The sequence below is a fragment of the Ursus arctos genome, unplaced genomic scaffold, assembly GCF_023065955.2.
Source record: "Ursus arctos isolate Adak ecotype North America unplaced genomic scaffold, UrsArc2.0 scaffold_25, whole genome shotgun sequence".
Lineage (NCBI taxonomy): Eukaryota > Metazoa > Chordata > Mammalia > Carnivora > Ursidae > Ursus > Ursus arctos.
Window position 1 is genome coordinate 31,228,876 of NW_026622930.1, and position 22,609 is coordinate 31,251,484.

The 22,609-nt window shown below is 53.7% G+C and overlaps 1 protein-coding gene across 3 annotated transcripts in view; it reads left to right on the top strand.

Moving 5' to 3' along the window:
• ACTN1 (actinin alpha 1) overlaps positions 1–22,609 on the top strand; it is a 92,773-nt gene that overhangs the window by 60,247 nt on the left and 9,917 nt on the right. For all 3 annotated transcript variants that reach the window (XM_026519668.4, XM_026519670.4, XM_026519667.4), the window contains exons 4-11: positions 1,964–2,050; positions 3,932–4,019; positions 4,588–4,666; positions 7,303–7,384; positions 8,684–8,769; positions 16,207–16,299; positions 17,613–17,843; positions 19,584–19,731. In XM_026519668.4, coding sequence (XP_026375453.1) covers positions 1,964–2,050; positions 3,932–4,019; positions 4,588–4,666; positions 7,303–7,384; positions 8,684–8,769; positions 16,207–16,299; positions 17,613–17,843; positions 19,584–19,731 — 894 coding nt within the window. The remainder of the gene's footprint in view (positions 1–1,963; positions 2,051–3,931; positions 4,020–4,587; positions 4,667–7,302; positions 7,385–8,683; positions 8,770–16,206; positions 16,300–17,612; positions 17,844–19,583; positions 19,732–22,609) is intronic.

Genomic DNA, 22,609 nt, shown 5'->3' on the forward strand with positions numbered 1-22,609 from the left:
CGGAGGAACCCAATGTGGGACTCGATCCCAGAACGCCGGGATCACGCCCTGAGCCGAAGGCAGACGCTTAACAACTGCGTTACCCAGGCGCCCCTTAAGACTTACTTGTTCGAGAGAGAGAGAGAGAGGACGAGTGAGAGCGTGAGCGGGAGGGGCAGAGGGAGAGAGAATCTAGAGCAGATGCTGTGCTGAGCGTGGAGCCCAACCTGGGGCTCAGTCTCACGACTGGGAGATCACAACCTGAGCCGAAACCAGGAGTTGGACGCCTAACCAAGTGTGCCACCCAGGCTCCCCAGAAAGAATTTTTTTAAAACCAATTTACACTTTTAGCCACAGTGCGGTAGGTAGCCTTGCTACCATCAACACACATCAAGGTGTGTGTTCCTTGTTTTTTAACTTTGCTGGTATAACAGCTGGGAAACTGTTCTCTTCCTTAATTATAAGGGAGATTGACATACTTGGAAATTGGTTGTATTTCATGTTTTTGTGAAGTATTTATTCAGGTCTTTTGCTTGTTGTGAACTTAGACTTTTTTCCTTATCTATTTATATAAATTCTTTAAATGTTATACAGATGAAACCATTGGAAATCGCAAATGAAAGGGCGTTTTTTAAACACCAGATCTTTATGAACTGGTTCTTCACTGATGGAGTGTCTCCGTGTCCCCCAGCGTGCTCTGCACGGTGCTGGCTGGCTGTTTTACTCCTGAAAGCACATGGCTGTATGCTCCTGAGTTCTCCGTCTCTCACCCAGGCCCTCCGACTCGGGTCTGCGTCCCACTGGTGTCTGTGGCTCTGGGAGGGGCATGGAAGGCCCTTGTTAGCAGGAAGAGTGACATCCTGTCCCCTGCCCGACATGGACGCTGTTCCCCCCTCCGCTCCCTGATGCAGGCTCAGCAGAGTCGCCTGCCCTGCCGGGAATTAGCAGCCGCGCTCTGCACCTTGTTGGGCCCACAGCGGCCCGCAGTTTTGCCCTCCCTTTTGAGGAAGGCGATAAGATCTTAGAATGTGATTTCCTTAGTGGAATCCACTCTTGCTTAACCAGTTTGTGGGAAGCAGACCCTAGTGGACATGGGCTCAGGATATTGGGAGTTCCTGGAAATTACCCCTTCTCATGGTCTTGTTAGGTTTTTCCTTAGTCAGTTTATCAGGTTGGAAAAAATAAGATATTCTTTGGATGCCAGACTGTTAGCTGACAGTACCTTGCCACGGGGCTGGGTTACTGTCTCCTGGTTTGGAAGCAGGTGAGGGTGAGGAGTCTGTTTGTCACGGGTTCAGCCCCCTACGGCTCCATGTCTTAGGCTCCTTAGACAGGTGTTTATGTTTGTAGTCCTTGCCTCCGGGCCTGGTACAGGGGGAAAAAAAGAATTACTTAATAGAATTTATAGCATTTTTTAAAAGTCTAAAAAGTGTTGCTTAGACTGAGTTTAGTGGGTTAGCGCTTAATCATGATCTTGAAGCTGTTGTTTGATTTTTTAAAAAATACACATTTTGATACCCGTCATAGCATGCAGTTGATTTGTGAGTTGGTACATCCTTCAGGATGTCAGTTTATAAATCTTTGTTGGATTGATTTCTTTCTGTTGCCTACAGTGGCTTTTTGGGCGTGGATGGCTATTTTGAGAGCTGTGATTGCCCAGACTTCCCCAACTGAGAGTTGCCAGACCGTTTGTGATGATTTAGAAACCTGTCCCTCTTCTGTCAGTCTCTCTTGGCTTCCCTGATGCACCCAGGGGAATTGATCACACCTCCCTCGTGTCCCGGGTCACCCCCAAATAGACTTCTGTCCTGGCACCTGTGATACCTCATTGTACTTCTAAGAACATACTTAACTTTTTCCTGGCAGTGGAGCTGTGTGGTCTTTGATTTCCTACGTGGTACACACAGTGATGTGGGCCCTCCGGGAATTTTAACTCTGCCCCTACTAACAGCCATCCTAACATGTCCCGATGCCATTTCCATAGAAATCGTGGATGGGAATGTGAAAATGACCCTGGGCATGATCTGGACCATCATCCTCCGTTTTGCCATCCAGGACATCTCTGTGGAAGGTGGGTGTCCTGTTCTGTTTCATTAGTCCCCAAGTCCCTGCCCTCACCATCACGTCTTCCTCCCTGAGCTCAGCCTGGAGAACCCCCGACCCCTGGCAGTGGGGGCCTGATCGTGGGCCACATCCTGGGCTTCTGACCCATCACGGGTATCTGCCTTCCCTCCTGGTTTGTAGAGAAATAAGAACTGTTTAGGTGCTGGTTCCCGCTGGTATGTTGGCCCCAGGGAATCCCACTCACTTTGGGACTGCCCAGGGGTGCTGTGGGGACCTATTGGCTCTTGGGTTGTTAAAGCCAAAAGGGCAGGGAAAAGCTTAGCAGCCAGAAGGTGGCGTGGCAGGATTTCAAGGGGACCCGAGGTCCTCCACTTTGTTCCCATAGCGCCCTCTGGTGGCCACTTCACAGATCTTCAAGAGGCCCCTCTAGTCTGGGGCCGCGATCTTGTGATCTTGTTCAACTTTTGGTTCCACACTCGAGCATTTTTTGAGCTTTACATCTGATATGTGTGTATTTATTTTGTAATAAATTGTATTTATGTGTTGATATTCGTATTATGAAACACACATACCGAAACAAATTTTAAAAAGGTGAGATGGAGATAATATTTTAAAAATATTTTTTATTCATGGGGCGCCTGGCTGGCTCAGACAGCAGAGCGTGCGACTCTTGATCTTGGGGTTGTGAGTTCGAGCCCCACACTGGGTGCAAAGATTACTGAAAAAATAAATAAATGCATATTCTTTACAAAATATATTTTTATTCATTTTCGTGACCCAGGAATCTTATAAAGATTTTTATTCAAAGTAATTATTTTGATGGGAGGAATGTGGAATAAATAGCTTTCTTATGGAAATTTTGGTTTGACACATGATGATACAGCCATGTGAAGGCCTACATTTGACTTATAGATGCTTGGTATTTAGGGCTGAAGCAGTTAAGAAGGTGTCCACAGTAGTCAGTTCGAACATGGTTCTCGTTAGTGATGGGGGATATAAATCCGCTCAAATCGCCTTCTTGATGAGATCAGTTTGATTCTTTAGGGGCTGATTTCTTGTCAGCTGTGGTTAAATTGTCATTGTTTTAATCTTGTAATATCGCTGATGAACTTGAGCTGAGTGGAAGCATTAGCTTTGCTGATTTTTTAAAATTGTGCTTGAAATATCTTTGCAGAAATCATTTAATGTCATTTTAAAGTCCATTTTGTGAACTGAGAGTAAATGAGATCACCCATGAAGCCTCTTCGCTGGGTACCATTTCTGCAATTCACAGATGCGAGCACATGGGGGCAGTGTGGTTTGCAACCCTTCTGTGCTGGGAGCTCCTGGGGCCTCCTCTGACACCTGCCTGCTTTAACTTACAGACGTGTGTCGGCTTCACACATCTGGCAATGGTGTCAATCCATGCATTAAATATAAGGAAACTTTATTTTTTAGATAATTCTAACGCTTCTGTGCACTCTGCACGGCCTGAGTGCCCCTACGTGGAGATCCCAGGACTTTAGATTTCATAGACCAATCAAACGTAGACCTGACATAAGTTGCTGATTGACTTTGTAATGCTACATGTCTTTGAATAAAAGGGAATGATGGAGGAGATATTCGGAAAGTTTAAAAGGCCATTGTATCAGTATGTAAGTGTGTTATGTGGCTGGCTTGTAAAAGCTGCCTCACTTGCTTCTTTGTTTCTCAAATGACTGCTCAAACTTTGTTGAGGAAACAGACTTAGTGGCCTGGTAGCCCCAGGGTTGGAATCTAGGGGTCTTTGGACCCCTCATGTGAATGAGCATGGACCCCGTGGTCACAGTGGGGCTTCCCGTGAGTCAGCACCCCTCTCTGCACTGAGCCAGCCCACTGACCTCTCCGCCCGTCGTCCCCCTCCTCACAGAGACCTCTGCGAAGGAAGGGCTGCTCTTGTGGTGTCAGAGAAAGACAGCCCCTTACAAAAACGTCAACATCCAGAACTTCCACATAAGGTGAGTGGCTGGGGGCTGAGGGGCTCTTGCAGAGCCTGGGCTGTTTCCCCAAGACCCCTCGGCCCCCTTTGGCTGGCTTAGTCTCAGCTCTAGAACACAGCAGAGCTCCCTGGGGAAGAAGTTTCTCTCTAGGGGATGCCACACACCCTCTGAAGCCACCTTCCCTCCCAGTGGTGCCTTTGATGTGGCTGCTGCTACCTATGCCTTTAGTTAATGCTCAAGCCACTGGGGAGCTCCCCAAGGAGGTGTCCAGAAAGTTCCGGCCTGGGGCACTGGAACAGAGCGGGGAAGGAGGGGGAACAGAGACCTCAGTGGAGGGTAGAGTTGCATGTGGTAGGTGTCTCAACTTGCCAGGCCCCACAAAATCTTGACCCCGGTGCCTGGGATTATGGCAAGAAGAAATGCTGCTTCCCATCCTGTCTTCTCCTCACTCCTGCTCCGAAGCACTATGTGTTCCTCTCTGGAAAAAAGGAGGACCTCCTCCCAGTCCTTGTTTAGAGCTTTCTCCTTAGTTAGTGCCTGGCCCCACTCAGCAGCTTGCCCCCCACCTTCTCTCCCCCTCGGGCAGCTGGAAGGACGGCCTCGGCTTCTGTGCCTTGATCCACCGACACCGGCCTGAGCTGATTGACTATGGGAAGCTGCGGAAGGTACGTGCACTTACCCGACTCTCTGTGGCCAGCTCTTGGCTGCCAGGTCCCTGCTGGGTAGCGGGGAGGTGGACAGGTGGGACTGGGGCCCTCTTCTGAGAGCCCATGGCCATGGTCAGGGGTGTCATTCCCCTCAGACTGGCCCCGGAGACAGCCTGTAGAAGTTAGAGAAAAAGACCTTCACCAGGGGGCTACGTGGGCACCCCGTGTGCACGGCACAGAGTCCTCGCTGACGGAACAGCCCACAGCGCGTCAGAAGCACCGCAGCATGTTGTCGGGGTGATGGGACCCCACTGACATTTCCCCTGCTGTTTCCTGGGGTTTATAAATTGGATGTGATCCTTCCATAATTGAAGCTATTGGTGTCAGGGCCTCAGTTTCCAGGGCGTGGGGGAGAAAAGGAGTAGACTCCCATATCCTCCAGTGCTTGAAGCCAGGCTGAAGCCGGCGGCCTGGCCCTGCATGTGTCTTTAGTCAGGGGTCCACCATCTTGGTGGGTGGGAGGGTCCCTACACTCTCACTCAGCTGCCTCACAAGGAAGAAAATCAGGTCGAGAACCCCTGACTTCCCGAAAGCTGTGTGGCCAAATCAAACAGAGCCGAGGCAGGAAACCCTAGAGGTGGCGAATTTTCTTTCAGAGACATCATCACATACCTCCTTAGTGTTTGCCTGACGCGCCTCAGTGATAGGTGTGTGTCTGTCCCTGCGTCTGTGTGCTGGGGGGACAGCCAGTTAATCCACAGCCGTTTGCCACTCCGTATAAAGTGGGGCCCTGCTGACTGTGGCTGTCCAGTCCCTTGCCCCGTGCCACAGACTGCGGCGGTCTTGGCCTCTGGGAGGTGAGAGCCTAGGGCCCTTTGTCTGCTACCCGGCCAGCTGCCTACCCCCACGTGTCTTGTCTTGTCTCCCTGTTTCACTGTATCTGTCTCCTCTCCTTAATTCAGTAGCATCAGTAAAATCCAGCCCAAATCCTAGCCCAGACCTGGTCCCACTGAACCGTGGATGCTTTCCAGGAAGCACAGGTTGCCAGAGCCAGCTGCTGTTTGGACATAGGGGACAGCCCTGGGGCTCTGGCTGGGAAGCTCTTCCTTCCCGCTGTGGCCTTAGCTGGGTGTGAGAGCCTGGCTGTCCCTAGAAATTGAGTGTGGCCAGCGGGTGTGGCCCGGGGCCTGACGGCTGCTGGAGGCCCTGGACGGAAGTGACTTTCACTGCTTGGCATTGTTTTGTTTTTTTTTTTTATCATTCTGAAAGCTGTAAAAAAACTTTCCCAGAAGGACTCCACCTTCTCTATTTTGAGCAGTTTCCTCCTGAAAGCATCCTGGATGAATGTATTTATTTCTTTGTAACTTTGTGCTTCTTGTCTTAGCAAATGGGGACACTGACAAAACCAGGTTGCTTTAGGTTAGTCTGGGGAACCAGGACATAGTGTGGAAGGACCAGCAAGGAACTCCCATTGCTGTGTGGTGGTTTCCTACCCACGTTAAAAAAATTCTTTTAATTGTGGTAAAACGTACATAACATAAAATGTAACATACATAAGAACACAAAACATGTATGATCTAAACGTTTGAGCCGTGCTGAGGTGCACGGGGTGGTGGCGGGGACATGTCTCCAGTGCTCTTGGTCCCGCACAACTGAGACCCTGCACCCAGGAAACCATCACACCCCGCTCTCCGCTCCCCCGGCAGCCACCATCTGCTTTCTGACGCAATGACTCGGACTGCTGTAAATGCCTCATATACGTGAATCCTGCAGTATTTGTGTCTGGCTTACTTCCCCGAGTGAATGTTTTCAAGGCTGGCCCAGGTGGTAGCAGGTGTCAGTCTCCGTCCTTTCGAAGGCAGGATAATAGTCCGTTGTACGGACACCACTTTGGTTTGTGTGCTCGCCTGGTAATGGGCAGCTGTGTTATTTTAGCCTCGTGGCTCTTGTGAATAATGCTGCTAGGAATATGGGCATGCGCATAGGGATTTGAGTCCCTGCTTTCGGTACTTTGGGCTGTATACCCAGAGGCGGGACTGCTGAGTCATATGGCAGGTCCTAGATTTAACTGGTTGAGGGCCCTGCATGCTGTGCTCCCAGCAGCTGCCCCAGTCTGCACTCCCACCCATGGCGCCCATGGGCCCCGCTTTCTCCACATCCTCCCCAGTCCCCAGGAGATGGTAGCAGAAGTCAGAGTAGTCAAATTGTGGCTTTTGAAGGAGCCCCCAAATTTCATGGGATGCGAGCAGGCTCCTAGTCCAACTCCTCGATAGCGGAGGGGAAACCGAGGGTGGGTCGCTGAGCCGTCGCACCGGCTGCTGGCAGAGCCGAAGCCAGAAGCCAAGACGAGCGGCGCCCAGGCAGTGATCTGCTCTTGGCGTGTACTTCTTAGCCATTCTTTCTTGGGCTGCAGGCCAGCATTCTTCGCCCTCTTTCTCTGACAAACTGAGGCTTGAGGAGGACAAATGGCCCTTTAAACACCCACCCAGCAAGCTCTAGAGGTGAAGCCGGCCTTGTACACCCAGAGCTGGGCCCTGGGGACCAAGCCCAGGGGACCATAGACGTCCTCCCTGCACCCCTGTCTTTGATCACTCAGATGTGGGTGACCAGTGACTTCTTGGGCCCCCCATGCCTTCATCCTCTTCTTCCTCTAGGACGACCCACTCACAAATCTGAACACAGCCTTCGATGTGGCCGAGAAGTACCTGGACATCCCCAAGATGTTGGATGCGGAAGGTAAAAGGTGTTTCCTTCTGTTTCAGTGGCTCTTCTCTCACCTGCCCGCCGGTGGCTGAGATGGGTGGGCCCCAGCAGCCTGAGGTGGGAGGGGAAGAGGCCTGGCTCTGCGATCTCATCTGGGGAGCCCAGGGGCACCTGCCTGTCGGGGATTCCTCATTGCCTGCGGTTTGGGAGGGGAGGCCAGCTGGTGTCTTGGAAGCTGGTCTGCAGCACCTGCCTGTTCTCGTCTCTGTCTTGGGGCTGGGGCAGTGGGCGCTGGGGGGGAGCACAGCGTTCCCTCGTTGCTGTAGGGGATGGAAAAACTCTGCCCCTACCCTCTTAGGCACTCCTGCTGGGATCCTCTAAGTTAGACCGGCAAAAGACAGATTCACAGAAAAGCAAACAGAAGTCTGTTGACATGTGAATTCACAGAGAGCTGTCAGTGATGGGTACTTCACAGGGGTGGTGAGGGGTTTGGGGTCTATACCCACACCTAACTTGTAGGGGAAAGAGAGGGGCCAACCGGCATTTATGGAAAAGCAAGTGACTTTTTAAAAAGATGACTGGGCCCTTAGGAGACTGGGAGGGAGAGGTGAGGGTTGGTGACAATGTCTGTCTGGGACCGTTTTCCAGTCTATGCAAAAGCAGGAAGAGTAGTATAAGAACTTCCACAGGCGCATCGTCCCGAAGAAACAATTAGATTTTGCCACTTTTTTTTCCCCTTTGTTTTCTTAGTTGAAATATTTTAAAACAAATTCCAGACATCGCAGCATTTCACCACTGCATACTTCAGAATACACACCTTAAAAATATGGATATCTTCTTATGCAGCCGTAAAACAAATTTCATACTTAGCAAGGTGACTGTAATTCCTTGGTATATTTACTGTCCAATTCAAAATCAAATTTCCCTGATTGTTTCTTTTGAGGGTTGGCTTGTTTTAACCAGGATCCAGATAAGGTCTGCACGTGGCATTTAGTTGTCCTCTTTCTTCTGTCCTTTCCTATCTGTAAGCGCCCTCCTCCTCCCTCCATTCCTTTTTATTCCTGCCATTGAGCTCATTGCAGAAACAGGGCCAGCTGCTCATGGAACGTTCCTTATTCTGGGTTTGTTGTTTGCTTCCTGGGGACACGGTTTCTCTGCTCCCTCTACCTCTCCTATTCCTGGAAGTGGAGGTTGATGCCAGAAGCAGGTAGGATTCAGGCTTGGCACTTGGGCAAGGAGACTTAGAGTTTCTGTAAGCTTCCTTCCGCATCACATCAGGAAGTGCATCATGTGTTCGCCAGCTGGCTTTTAACTCCAGATTTTTCTTGACAGACATCGTCGGAACCGCCCGGCCGGATGAGAAAGCCATCATGACTTACGTGTCCAGTTTCTACCATGCCTTCTCTGGAGCCCAGAAGGTACCTGGGGCCCCCTGCTCCATCCTCGCGCAGCACACCTCATGCTGGGCCCCAAACCATGCGCCCCCCCACCCTACCCACCTCTCCCTGGCAGCGGGGTCCGGATGGTCTGTCTCTTTGGTAGAGTTAGCTCCCAGTGCCAACGTGGCGTGCTGCTCTTGCTCGGCTCTCTCCTGCCCTGCATCTCCGCCCCTCCTCTCCTCTTCCTCCACAGTCTGAGAAGACTGGGCTAGAGCTCGCCTTCTGGGACCCGGAAGGCTGGCTTAAGCAGGAAGAGCTGCATGTGTGAGATCAGGCTGGGGGTTCTGGACGCCTGGAAGGCGCAGTGGCCAGCAGCCCCTCCGTGCCCACCTCTGTTGGAACTGTGGGCTTTCACAGAGCCATGAGGCTCCCCGGGGGGTATTGCCTGTCTTCACTGACCTGTCTTACAAAGCTGTCATGAAGCCCCCACCTTTTTCCCATTCACGGGCATGATTTAGCAGATCTGTCCATAGCTTTTTTGGGTCCTGGTGCCTTTTATATCCTTCTATATCCTGCCTGGGACCCACATGTGGGATCACTCTGCACTCTGTATTCGCAGACATAAGCACAACCCCTTGGAGTAGTGGGGGGGTGGGTGGGGAGGGAGGAGGTAGGCGTCTGTGAGCCCCTTCAAATGCCCTGGCTCAGTTTTGCTCAGGGAGGCCTGAGTTTAAAGTCCAGTTGTGCAGGTTCCACACTGCACAAGGGTACCACGCCTAAAGAGCACCATTCACACTGCCGATTTGAAGATTGGAAGATTTTTTTTTTACTAGGCTTAGCTCAGGCGGCAGAAGCCCCTCTTCTAGACCCCTCTCACAGGCAGGACCCTGGAAACACAATATGCAGGTCAACACAACCACAGACCACAGGCTGGGCCTTCATGGTTTCGGGCTGTGCACCTATCCCATCACGTGGATGTGCTCAGGCAAATTTCCCACCGTCCGCATGGAGTCTGAGTGACCTATCTCCACGTGCATGATGGGGGTGCTCCCCCCACCTCTGCCCAGCCTTCCCCTCTGCTCTCTCTCCCCCTTCCCTGTCTCAGCCTGTGCTCTCTCCCCTCCCTGCCCCCTTCTCCTCCCACCATCTCATTGCTCCTGTCTCTGCCCGTTCCCTCACTCGCTGTCTCTGCGACTGTCCTGTGTTCTCTCTGTCCACCACGCTGTTTGGGTTTGCTCTGTGCCGCTGCCGCCCTCCTCTCTCCTCTCAACCTCTTCTCCTTCTCTGTGCAGATGTGTAGGCTCGCTAAGGCCGGATGGGAAGGCCATGTGACCTAGTGTGTCAGGTCACTGCCACGCCTTCCTGGGTGCGCAGAAGGTGAGCTCTCCCTCGGCCTCGCCCGCTCTCCCTGCCGCCCTCCGCCCAGCTCTTCCGTCCTCCCGGGATGCTCCAGCAACAGTCCCGTGGGGCGCAGCCCCTGCAGTGACGGGAGGGACTAGCGGAGGCCCCTGCCTCTTGTGCTCTCTGAACCTTGGCCAGGATACCTGAAGGCACCAGAGAGCCCCAGCCTCAGGCTGGCCCCCGTGTCTCTGTCCGTACACCCTGGGCTTAGTGGAGGCCACAGATGGGAAGGAAGCTTGTGGTTTCAGTGCCTTCCCTGGACCCTGAGTCAGGAGCCCTTTCCTGAAGTGGTACAGCTCCTGGCTGCGCTTCCTGACCGTTCCCTGAAACACTCAGGACCCCTTCGTTTTCTCTCCTTCCCACTTAGGCAAGACCATCCCCGCAAATCACCCAGCAGACAGGGCAGGGAGAAATCTTCCTGCCTTCTCTCTGGTATCCAGGCTGGAGGCTCAGCGCCCTTCCCAGCCAGGCCTGCCATGGGCGTGGTGCAGGCTGCACACTCCCCAGGGGTGCCGTGGGTGCCCCGTGGACCATGGGGATCTGAATAGTTGTTACTGAAGCAGTCCTGCAGCTGGCAGGAAGAACGGGCTCGAACATATCAGTGTGATAGCTTTCCACTAGAAGCGCCTTGGGAAGAGGCGGCTTTAACCCATCCCACAGAAGCACCATATGGGCTAGCAGCAGCCCTGTTCCCTGGCTGCATAGGCACCCAGAACCCTCCTCGCCTGCCTTCCAGGCCTTGCCTCCTTGGCACGGAGACAGGAGAGCTGTCCCGTGTGGAGGCTTCCTCACAGGTGTCCTGGCCCTCCCAGGATCCCCAGCCCCTTCCAGCCTCTTCTCTGGTCTGCCTCTTGCTTCCTGTTTCTCTCTGTCCCACCTCCGCTACTGCTCTCTTGCCAAGATTTTCTGGCCCCTCTGAGTCCCCAACCTTTCAGCCAGCGTGTGAGCAGCATCTGTCTACTTCCTGGGTGGGCCCCCAGCCCTAATAACCGCAGAGGCCCGCCCTCCCCCTCCCCCTCCCCCTCCCCGCTTGCCTGTGTCCATAGCTAGAGGGCGCTCTGCTGTGGGATTTTCCTCTTTCCAGCTCTTCCCCTCTCTCCCCTGCTCCTCCAGGGGTTCTCTCCTGGGCTTCATGCCTGCTGCCACTGGCCTTCCCTGTGTCCTGGCTGATGATAATGCTTGGACAGGTGCGTGCAAGAGTGTGCGTGTGCACGTGCGTATGTGCGTGTGCATGTAGCGGCCTGCTTCTCCCCCTCCCAGACCTCCTGCCACCTCCCCCCATGCCCTCCTGCCTCCCTCTCATCCTTGTTGCAACCATTTCATGCTCCTTTTGTCCACATTCAAGGACAAGGTCACCAGTGTAGGGCCAGGGTGAGGTAAGGGTGGTGTGCCCCTCATGTCCTGGGTCGGGAGCCCCTCCCAGAGTTGTCCCTAACCACTTCTTAGGATTCAGACAACTGCTTAGAGCCAAGCGGGCCAGGGGAAGGGGAAGCTTTGCCCTCTCCTATGGAAGAAGGAGGATTCTTTCAGACCCACACACTCTTCTTGTCTTGACTGTCTCCGTGTCTCGTGCCAGTGGGGGGACATATCCCGAAACCCATGCCCAGTGCTCTCCATCCCCTCCACTGTCTTTCTCTTGTCAAGCCTTGGATGGAGGAACTAGAAAGGCAGCACGTGACCCGTGCATGTGCGCACGCGTGTGTCGAGCAGTCCGCGTGCCCACACAAGCGTACGGTGCGCAAGTGCACATCACTGGTTTTCCCTGTTGGACGAGGGCCAGCTTCTGCTTGCCATGTTGGTTTGGGTTCTGATTCTTTCTCAGTTTTCTTTTCCCCTTCCCTTCCCCCGTGTCGATTGAGAATCAACAGAACGCAACAGGTTTTGTTTATGTAGTTTGTGCCTTAAAGTTGATGGTCTATTGGGCATGATTGTGAGAAATAACCCGCTAAGGCACAGACTAGCTCTGCTGTAGGTGTTTCTGGATGCTTTCAGGAGTAGATGGTGATGTTTGCATCTATCCGTTTGGCCTGTCGGTTGCTTTTTTTCACATTATGAATCTCCTACAGGAGAGAAACACCACTCCTGCCCCCAAGGGATTCACGGTCCATCTGGGGGAGCCCTACACCTAGAAGCCAACAGTGGCTGTGGACTGATCAGTGGCCACTCTGCTACAGACTTGAGCAGGGGAGAGGCAGGCCGGAGGGCTGCAGGGCTGCACAACACAGTGCTTTCTTGAACAGGAGGCCCTTGAGCTTGGGGGCCTTCGAGGTTGAGTAGGGGTCCTCAAGTGAAGATGTGGCAAGGGTGGGGAAGGCAGTCACAGCGTGTGTGACAGTTGGAGGTGTGATAGTGTAGCCTGCGAGGGGAGGGCGAGTTAGCCCTGGTGGCCAGGTCTCTCCCACTGCGCAGAGCGAGGCACCCAGGGGAAGCCGGAGATGGCACTGGGGAGTGTCCTGAGCCCCTTTACCTGAGGGCCCCACTGGTGGGGACACCGGGCCTGGGTGCTGATTTAGACACGGGGAAGGGCTGAGCTGTGGAAGGAAGGAAATGGGCCATTCTAGGTAGATTTGGGAAATTTTTGACTACAAAGGTCACAGATGACATTTTGGTAGCATTCACATGAATCCCTGTAGATTGTGGGTGGCAGAGCCATTGTGCGTCATTTGGCTACATTTGTCACCTTAATTAACTACCTGGACCAGCGAATTCAATGTTGCTTTTTAGAGCGGCCGTCTGGCTCGGGATAGCTAAGCTTCGTGTGGGGTAGCGAAGTTGTCAGTACTCCGGGAATAATAGGCCCTGACTTACAAAAAATAACTCTAATACGAAACCAAACAGATTGTTCCTTGTAAAGCTGTATAATAATACAACTTAGAGTAAGGCATGAAAGAATAAACCAAGGGAAGGTAAACACAAATTGATAAAAGTCTTCCTTTGGCATTTAGAAGTAATCCTTTTGCCCAGTGTAATAAAATATTTTCTCAGCCCGTTGAAGATATTTGTGCTGATGTTCCTTATCTCATGCAAATTCTGTCAACATCAGAAAGGCCTGGGCGATCTGGTTTGGCTTCTTGGGTTCCAAAGCAGCCCATCTCCTCTTGCGGGAAGAGCCCGAGGCCAGGACTCTCCCAGGGTTGGTGTTCTGATGGCGCTTCAGTTTCTGTTTCTTTCAGGGAATGAATCTTTCCTCCGCTAGAGCAAATCTCTCCTTTGAGCAGTCTTTATGACTTGGTGGTGCTGAGTACCTCTCTCCTAAGTCCCCCATAGTGATGGAGTTCTTGTAGCCACGGGAGAAACAGTTTCTAGAAAACTAGAAAGTGGGACAACGAGGCTAGGCCTTGGTCCCAGCCTCAGGGGTCTCACTCGCTTCCCACCGCAGCGATTCTGTCCCACACGCCTTACTTCCCTGTGTGGCCTCTGTGGCCTCCCGGACTAGGGGTGGTGGATGACTGAAACTTCTTTGCAAAGGGACCAGCGTAGGAGCAAGTGTCATCTCGTAGGCTTGGGGGGGGGGGCGGGGTTCGCAGTGAGCGAAAGAAACGGGTCAAGGTCTTGAACTTGCTACCTGTCCTTTTTTTTTTTTTTTTTTTTTCTCTAAAACCAAATCTGGATTCTGGGAACCTGCTTCTTTGCTAAAGGGAACCGTGGGAGCGGGTCTGTCCCTCGAGGGCGGAGGCGCCCCCGCGGAGTTTGCAGACGGGCCATTGCCATTTCTAAAGAAAGTCCTCTTCTTCCGCGATGTCTGCGCTCTCTTTCCGAAGGCAGATTTCCTGGTGATAATGACCGGTTTTCTCAGTCTCTCTGGGTGAGGCCACCTGGGCCTGGGCAGGCCGAGTTGCGGGCCTGGGAAAGAGGCAGGTCTTTGTGAAAGGTGCCCAGGAGGCCCACTGGGGAGCTCCTCCGGACTTCATCCGAAAGGAGCCTCCGTTGACCCTGAACAGGCAGCAGGCTCCGGGGGGCGGCGGGGCCCGAGGGAGGCCCCCAGGATCTGTCTCCTAAAATCCCACGAACACAGGCCTCATTCAGTCTGCTGGTTTGACAGATGGACACACAAGTCAAAGCTTAGGACCCCTGAGGGGCGCCTGGGTAGCGCAGTCGTTAAGCGTCTGCCTTTGGCTCAGGGCGTGATCCCTGCGTTCCGGGATCGAGCCCCACATCAGGCTCCTCCGCTGGGAGCCTGCTTCTTCCTCTCCCACTCCCCTGCTGTGTTCCCTCTCTAGCTGGCTGTCTCTCTGTCACATAAATAAATAAAATCTTTAAAAAAAAAAAAAAAAAAAAAAACTTAGGACCCCTGAGTCCAGGATTTCAAGATGAAGTGGGGGGTAACAAGGCCAAGGAGAGCTTTATCTGGGAAACCTCACAGTGGTAGCTGCTGGTTTGCCCGTGAGGCACTGCAGAATCTCGGATTCTTACCCCCTCGGTCAGCGTGCTGGACATAGCTTACCTATGTCAGTACGGAGACTGCTGCCCTCCTCCCGGTCCCCCTCCCCAGCCGTCCTTGGCACATCGGCCCATTTCCTATGACCTTGCCCTTTCCAGGGCCCCACAGGGAAGGAATTTCCCTCCTTGTCACCTCTTGGGGGTTCCCTGTGGTTACCTGTTGGTTCTTAAGAGGAAGGTTGATCAATCAGGAGTTCCAGGTGAGACGTGGCCACGGCATCTCCAGGGCAGTTAGGCTGGAGGGCAGAGGGGGAGGGTCCAAGGATGTGTCTCCTTGCCTCAGTGTCTTGAGACCTGGGACTCAAGCACCAATCCCATCTCGGAGGCCCTCTGGCCCTTTCCACAGTCGGACCTGGTGGAGGCCTCCTTGCTCTGACACCTCACCCTGGAGGGTGCAGTCTCTTGACTTTGAGCTTGAAAGGACCTTTATGCTGATCTCCTTCTGCGCCCTCACACACACACATCCCAGCAGGCCCTCCCACGCACACGATTCGGTGGGCGTGTGTCCTATTTGAAAAGTTCTGCAAAGAAAAAACATTTGCATCTTAATTATTTCTTTTCAGTTCAAAGCACCCTCATTCTCAGACAGTTCTTCTTATGCCTAGCCTCAGTGTATCTTGCTGCAATAAAAACTCATTTTGTCTAGTTCGTCAACCAGTTTTGAGATGTCATCTTTCTATCCCTTAAACCCTTGCCATCGGCAGGGTCACCCTTCTCTAGGGCCCCAGAATGCATATCTGTCTTTTCAACAGCATTATCTGCTCCCACCCCTAGGCTGTGTTTCTATCCCGGGACCCCAAAAAGGCTTGAGTTCCCCTCCTTAGGACCTTAGTTCCCCTCCTTAGTTCCCCTCCCCTTGGAGTTGGGTCATGGTGCAAAAAGATGGATTTAAAAATCACCGAGTGCCTGGTGCTGTGGCCGTGTGGCCCTTGCTGGCGTTGGGTCCACAGTGCCCTCCATGGCCCAAGAAGGCAGTGTCTCTTGGAGTTTCTGGGCCTTTGCCTCTGATTTCCAGTCAGTGCCCTCATTCCTCTTGTCGCCAGGACCCGTGTCGGGCGTCTGCTAGCCCAGCAGTCACTCAGCGCCAAGACCCGCACTTAGCTTTCCCCCAGGCGCCGGTGCCCAGCTTCCTGGACATTCTGCCCGTGCTGGGTTGATCCTTAAGTTTGCCCTTCACACCGTAGAGGGTCTCCACGTCTTCTCTGATGTTCCTTGGGCCGGGAGCAGATTCTGTAGGGACCTCGAGAGGCCCTGCTGCTTCTCAGTCGGCACCTTATTCCAGACTCCCAGTTTGAATTGAGCCTTGGGAATCCCAGGGGCTCCACTTGGGATTCTAGACTGGGTGTGAATTTTCTCACACCTTTGCCTGAGCCGAACATTTTGATTGTCTCAGTCATCACATTGGTGTCTTCCCAACGTGCATGGTAGGCCTCAAACTCAGATCCTTCTCCAGGGGCCCCTGGTTCAGCTGCAAGATCTCTCTTTGGGCTCACTTGATCTGTGGGACCCAGCATGGGCTGGCAGAGGCTGGCGAGGAGAAAGTGGATTCGAAGCCTTGGGAGCTGCAGGGGTGGGAGCTCCTGCTACCCAGGGCTGACTGTGACCACCCCCTCCCGCCCCCTTTCTTCTTGCCAGGCGGAGACAGCAGCCAATCGCATCTGCAAGGTGTTGGCCGTCAACCAGGAGAATGAGCAGCTCATGGAAGACTATGAGAAGCTGGCCAGCGATGTGGGTACCTCCTGGGTTCTCCTGGCCTCACTCGAGCAAGGCTCTGCTACCCCACCCTGGGGGAAGACGGAGCCCCCAGAACCTGTACCTCCAAACCCATCCCTGGGGTGCAGTCTGAGGCTGGGTGTCGTCCTTAGTCCCAGCACAGCAGATCTAGGGAAGCTTCAGCTCTTCTCCCGTTCTCCCAGAAGGCAGAGGCGGGCCCGATATCCAGGCTCCAGAGAGCCAAGTCCCCAGCTTTTTCTCTCACCAACAAACAGTAAGCCTGGCAAACTCTGCACCTCTCTGGGTCTTGGTTTTTTTCACTTGTCAAGTGAGAGCTAAGCCAAGAGATCTCAGGGGCCTTTCTAGCCTGGTATACTGTTGTTCTGTGAGTGGCTTGGCCTAGAAAAGGAGGACACCTGGTTCTGAGAGGATGTGAACTGGAGATGGACCAGCGTTGGCTCAAGCTAGCGTAGCAGCTGGGCCCACTCAGGGGACAGGAGGAGACAGCGCTGGGTCTGCTGTTCTGCCTTTGACTATATTTGGGTGAAGGCTGTACTTCTTCCTTAAAAGAACTCAGCCTTCTGAACCACTTAGCCTGGCCTCTTGGTGGATCTGCCATCCAGCATAATAAGAACCCAGGTGCCAGGCTTAGTCCAGCTTGCTCACCTTGGCAGGTCACATAACCTCACGGTGCCTCGGTCACCCCTCTGCAACCTGGGGAAGAATCACAGCACCTAACTCCATGGGGTTCCCATCATTATGCCAGTGAGTTCGTTTGGGGGCCAGGCTGGCACCTTGCAGGCGCTCATGCTATTTGCTGTGACCACCAGCACTCCCCCTCCACCTTCTCTTCCATCATCACCTCATCCAGGCTCTTCTCTGCCTGTGTCCCTGAAGCTGGCGTCTTCCCTTTAGAATCTGAGATCCTGCTTCTAGAATTCTAGATGGCCAGGTGATGGGGCCTCAGGAAACAACCGTGAACCCCCTCCTTGGTAGGGATGAGGACACGGAGGCCCAGCCGGGTGGTCGAGCTAGAACCAGAGGGCGGGTCTGCTCCTAGCTGAGCTGACTTCCCACCAGGTCTGGCAGGGCAGGGAGGTGGAGTTACCCTCCTCCCCTGGTGGAGAGGAGGCTGGTGGCCAGGCTGCATGAAGAAACACCCCAGAACCTGGCCTCATGGCCGGGGAGTGGGAGTTGGGGACACAGTGTGCTGTCAGGAGGGCCCTCCACCGGCTCCCCCAGTGTGGGAAGGGCCAAAAGGCCCCTCAGGAGGAGAGGGAAGCAGCCCTCGCCCTGCTCCCAGCAGCCTCGCCCCTTCCCCCCTCCAGCTGTTGGAGTGGATCCGCCGCACCATCCCGTGGCTGGAGAACCGGGCGCCGGAGAACACCATGCACGCCATGCAGCAGAAGCTGGAGGACTTCCGGGACTACCGGCGCCTGCACAAGCCGCCCAAGGTGCAGGAGAAGTGCCAGCTGGAGATCAACTTCAACACGCTGCAGACCAAGCTGCGCCTCAGCAACCGGCCCGCCTTCATGCCCTCCGAGGGCAGGATGGTCTCGGTGAGTGCCAGGGAGCGTGGGCCCCGCCTGACTGCCTGCCTCCCCGCTCTGCTCCTGCTCGGGGCAGGACATGTCCTCCCCCGCCTGCACCCCCCCCCCCAGGCTCGAGCCCACCCCTCCCACTGTCCCAGGCCAGACTCGCCCTGCCAGACCCCAGAATATGCACCTGGACCTCCCAGCACCCCCTTCTCCCCTCGATCCACGAGGCCTGGAAAATCATCCTTGCGAACAAAATGCCTCTTGACATACTGAACCAAACAGGGCATGATTCGGTAGCAGTTAGGATAATTTTTTACTGCTGTGGAATCTTTTTTAAGCACTTAAAAAAAAAAAAAGTATTACCTATTAAGTACTTAAAAAAAATGTATTACCATACAAAAAATGTAATGGACTTATTTTTTTTTTTGGTAGGATATTTCAATGATACGAATAGGCAAAATGCAGAAAACCGAAAGTACTCATAATCTGAATTACCCAATATCAGCTTAAAAGGTGTTTTTTAGGGGCGCTGGGGGGCTCAGTTGGTTGGGTATCCAACTGTTGATCTCAGCTCCGGTCTGGATCTCAGGGTCGTAAGTTCAAACCCTGCGTTGGGCTCCACGCTGGGCCTGGAGCCTACTTAAGAAGAAAAAAAGTTTTTTGGAAAAGATTCTCTTAGTCTACGTAAAAATAATTTTTAAGGAAATCCTAAAGCATGTTTTATTTAATAAGCTGCTTTTTAAAAAAACTAAAAATTATATTGTGAATGGCTTCCCGAGTTGTTAAATTCTCTTCATTTAGGTTACTTAACGTTATTTCTGCTTCCCACTGACCCTATCCTCAGACTTGGGAGGAAATGTTATGAGCCAGAGAAACGTGCAAAAGAAAATTTAAAAATTCGCCAAGATAGAGCTTTTGCCCTTTAAGATGAGAAGTCACGAGAAGTCGTGCGCGTATAAGGCGGGAAGGGCAGGGGACGACCGAAGCAGGCAAATCAAGTTGGAAGGAGGCAGGATCCCAGGGGACACTGGAGGAGAGGAAAGAGGCCCCGGCCATTGTTTCTACGCTTTGGAAATTGCAGTCTTTTTTACAGATTTCAGGCTGAAACAGCAGCTTTTAGGTGGCTAGAGCCCCTGCTAACTGGAGGGTGCTCTGCGTGGGTTAGAAGTGCCCCCTTCTCCGGGTGGTTGCAGCCTGTCCTCTGGGCACGCAGGTGGCATGCAGGCCAGTTCAGCCCCTATCGGCCCAGCGGACACCCTATGCCAATCGTAGGAGCGACCCTGTGGGTGGCTCCCTGTTTGAAGGGCTGTGGTTTGTGCTCAGCAGCTGTCACTGTTCTCAGATGCTTGGCCAGCTTGCCCAGACCGGGGTCCCTGCCGGGTTCAGGCTGCTGCCCAGAGCCCATGAGCAGATCCAGAGATGGGGGCGCCTGGGAGGCTCCCATGCCTGCTTGCCTTGTTCCATTATTGTTCTTTCCCCCTGGTTGGCCCTACATCCTCTGTGATCGGTCAGCATCCTGGGCCACAGAGGGCCTTAGGCTCTTTCCCCACAGGGCTGCACATGCAAACCCCTCTAGCTGGGGGGCCCACGTGGACTTGGGCCTCACTTCCTGCTCAGGAGGCCTGGTGCCCAGGAGCCCAGGAAATGCCAGTGTGGGGCTGGGTGGGTGTGGCTGAGACGGGGAAGGGGCTTCTTCTAGAAGGCGTGGGGCGGCTGTGGGGGTCTCAGGAGGGGCTGACCCTGTGCCTCCCATCACTACAGGACATCAACAATGCCTGGGGCTGCCTAGAGCAGGCGGAGAAGGGCTACGAGGAGTGGCTGCTGAACGAGATCCGGAGGCTGGAGCGGCTCGACCACCTGGCAGAGAAGTTCCGGCAGAAGGCCTCCATCCACGAGGCCTGGACGGATGGTAAGGCCAGCCTAGCCTCCCGTTTCCCCGAGGGTGCTGGCTTTCTTGCTCCATCAGCTGAAACGCCAGCCCTAGCTCCTTTCTCTTTGGCTGCTTGTTTTGCCTTGCCTCTTACTAGTTCCTTGTCGTTAGATAAGTTCATTAGCCTTTTGGGTGTCTCTGCTTCCTCGTCTGTAAAGTAGCGATAATCCCAGTGACAAGTTCGTCGGTTTAGGGAATGGAATGAATGAATACCTCTGAAGCACTGAGAATTCCTGGCATAGGACGATGCTGTGTATGTGTAATTCATTGTTGGTTTTGGTCACCGTGATGATGTCTCCTTCCCTGAGTCCGTTAGGCTGGGGTTCCCATCCCGACTCTGCCGCCTAGAAGCAGAGTAAGTTTGGACCAGTGACTTAGCCCCCAGGTGTCATTCCCTCATCTGTGACACAGAGATGACCATGCGCCCTCTCCTGCGTTAGCTTCCTAGGGCCACCAGAAAAAGGACCAGACGCTGGGTGGCTTCACACAACAGAAACGTGCTCTGTCCCAGGTCAGGAGGAGTCAGAAGCGGAAGGGTCGGCAGGGTTGGCTCCTTCTGGAGGCTCTGAGGATGGGGCTGTCCCTGCTTCTTCCTGGCGTCTGCTGGTTGCTGGTCACCCTTGGTGTCACTGGCTTAGTTCAGTTTCTGCCTCCAGCCCCCCATGGCTGCTTCTGGGTCTCTCCTTCCTTTTCTAATCAAGACTCCAGTCGTTGGATTTGGGCCCTCCCTAGTCTCCTATGACCTCATCTTAACTAATTGCATCTACAAAGACCCTATTTTCAGTTAAGGTCAGATTCTGAGGTTCTGGGTGGACCTGAGTTTGGGGGGATACTGTTCAAATTCAGCATGCCTCCTCCTAGTGGTGTTGTAGGAGTAAACGTCGTAAGGACGTTTTATGCTTAGCTGAGTTCCTGGTGGGTAGAGCACGCTCTGTAAAGGATAGCCCTGGATATTTTTCCTCCACTGCCTTCCCTCTTCCTGTTTCCGGCCTCCAATTCTAGTGACCAGAGCCCTTGCCGTGTTAACACATGTGTCTCCATTTCTCCAGATTGGAGGCACTTGGGGCCATGTCTGGTGTCTGCTTGTTGGCAGCTGAAATTAACTCCAAAGAAAGAAAAATCACACCTGGAATAGTCTTTTCCTCAGAACCTGGGTCAGGGCTAGAGGGGGACCCACACTGCCGTTTCCTAGGGTCCTGCAGCCGCTTCAGCTGGGGCCCCTGGGGCAGACCCCGCTGGCTGGTGGAGCGTAGGGTCTCCACACTCCCCCATTTGGCTTCCTTGTGCTCCTCAGCTCTTGGGCTGGAGACGATCAGGAACGGCCGTACCCTGTGGTTACTCGGGAACAGCTTGGCGTGGTGGGGGGTGGGAGTGTGCTTGACTCGGCCTGAGGGGGTCGGGTTCAGCCCCACGTCTGTGAGTGCACAGCGATGCGAGGTTGCTGTTTGTCCCCCCCGCCAGCCGCAAGCCTATGAGGCTGTTTACCTAGCTGTGCCTGGTGCAGAGTGAGAGCTTGCACCCGCTCACCCACATGCTTCGATCACGTCCTCTCCAGGGCCCAGACACAGCTCGCAGGAAGGTACGGAGCAGGGACCAGCACCGTCAGCCAGCCCGCCACCAGCACGGACGTGAGAGTTGCTGGCATGCGGGCAGTAGACGCTGGCACAGCCTTGGGGCCCAGACTGCCTGCCGCCCAGGGATTCTTGGGACTGTCTACAGAATTAACCCTAAACGGGGGGAAATCACACGCCTGGAGAGATTTGCCATGAGACTGTCTCTAATAGTGCAAGCTGAGGGGCCTGGACCCCCACAGTAGGGTGGCAGGTGGTCACGCCAGTGGTGGCTCAGCCACCGGAGGGGACACACGTGGGAACTGGAGCCAGAGCAGAGCCTCTGATGACGTGCTGCTGAATGTTTGAAGAGCAGGAAACACAGTTTCTGTATACCCGATGGTTGTAAACAGCATCCGTATAAGGAAAGACTGAAAAGGAGTAGATAAGTAGGCTTAACTGTAATTTTTTCTCCCCATAAACGTGTCATATTATCACTCTGACTTAAAAAATAGGGGGGCACCTGGTTGGCTCAGAAGAGCATGGGACTCTTGATCTTGGGGTCGTGAGTTTGAGCCTCACCTTGAGTGTAGAGATAAGTTAAAAATTAAATCTTAAAAAAAAAAAATAGAAGTAGAGGGCAGGAAAGAAAGGCCACATTGGGCACCGTCTGTCAGCCTCCGCAGCCCGGCCTTCATCTGCTGAGCAGGGCTGAGCATCCCTGACGGGCCCAGACGCGGAGGGTGGGCGTGTGGCCAGGCCAGGGCAGCCCCTGTCCCGTACCAGGCACTTCACGAGACCGCTGGCAGACGTCATGTAATAATAGTCCCAGGAGGTTCGGTTCTCATCCCATTTCCTCCTGGGAAACCGAAATCCAAGACATGCCAGCCCCACCCCACTCTTAAAGAGACGGCGGTGCCCCTGACCGTCAGAGAAGGTTCTGGCCACCAATGGATTCTGTGTAGAGTGCACTGGACTTGCTGACCACAGTGAGAGTAATTAAGGGGAGGGGTCCCTGCAGGGCTGCAGGGGGCTAGCAGCAATAGCTGGAGAAGCTCTAAAGAAGGGGTACCTGTGAGGCGCTTGGCTGGCTCTTTCCTGGCTATTCCACGGGGCAGAGCCCTATGTAGCCTTTGTACGGAATCACTCCTCGTGTCCCCGTACGTGTTCCGTGGAAAGTCGTAACTTCCCTGACCCGACCTCGTTGTGGACATTCCGGCTGCACGTCCGCTTTCTCAAACTGCAGATGATGGATCGCTGTATGGTGGACATCTGGGGACGAGCCCCCGGAAATGGGGCTCTTGGGG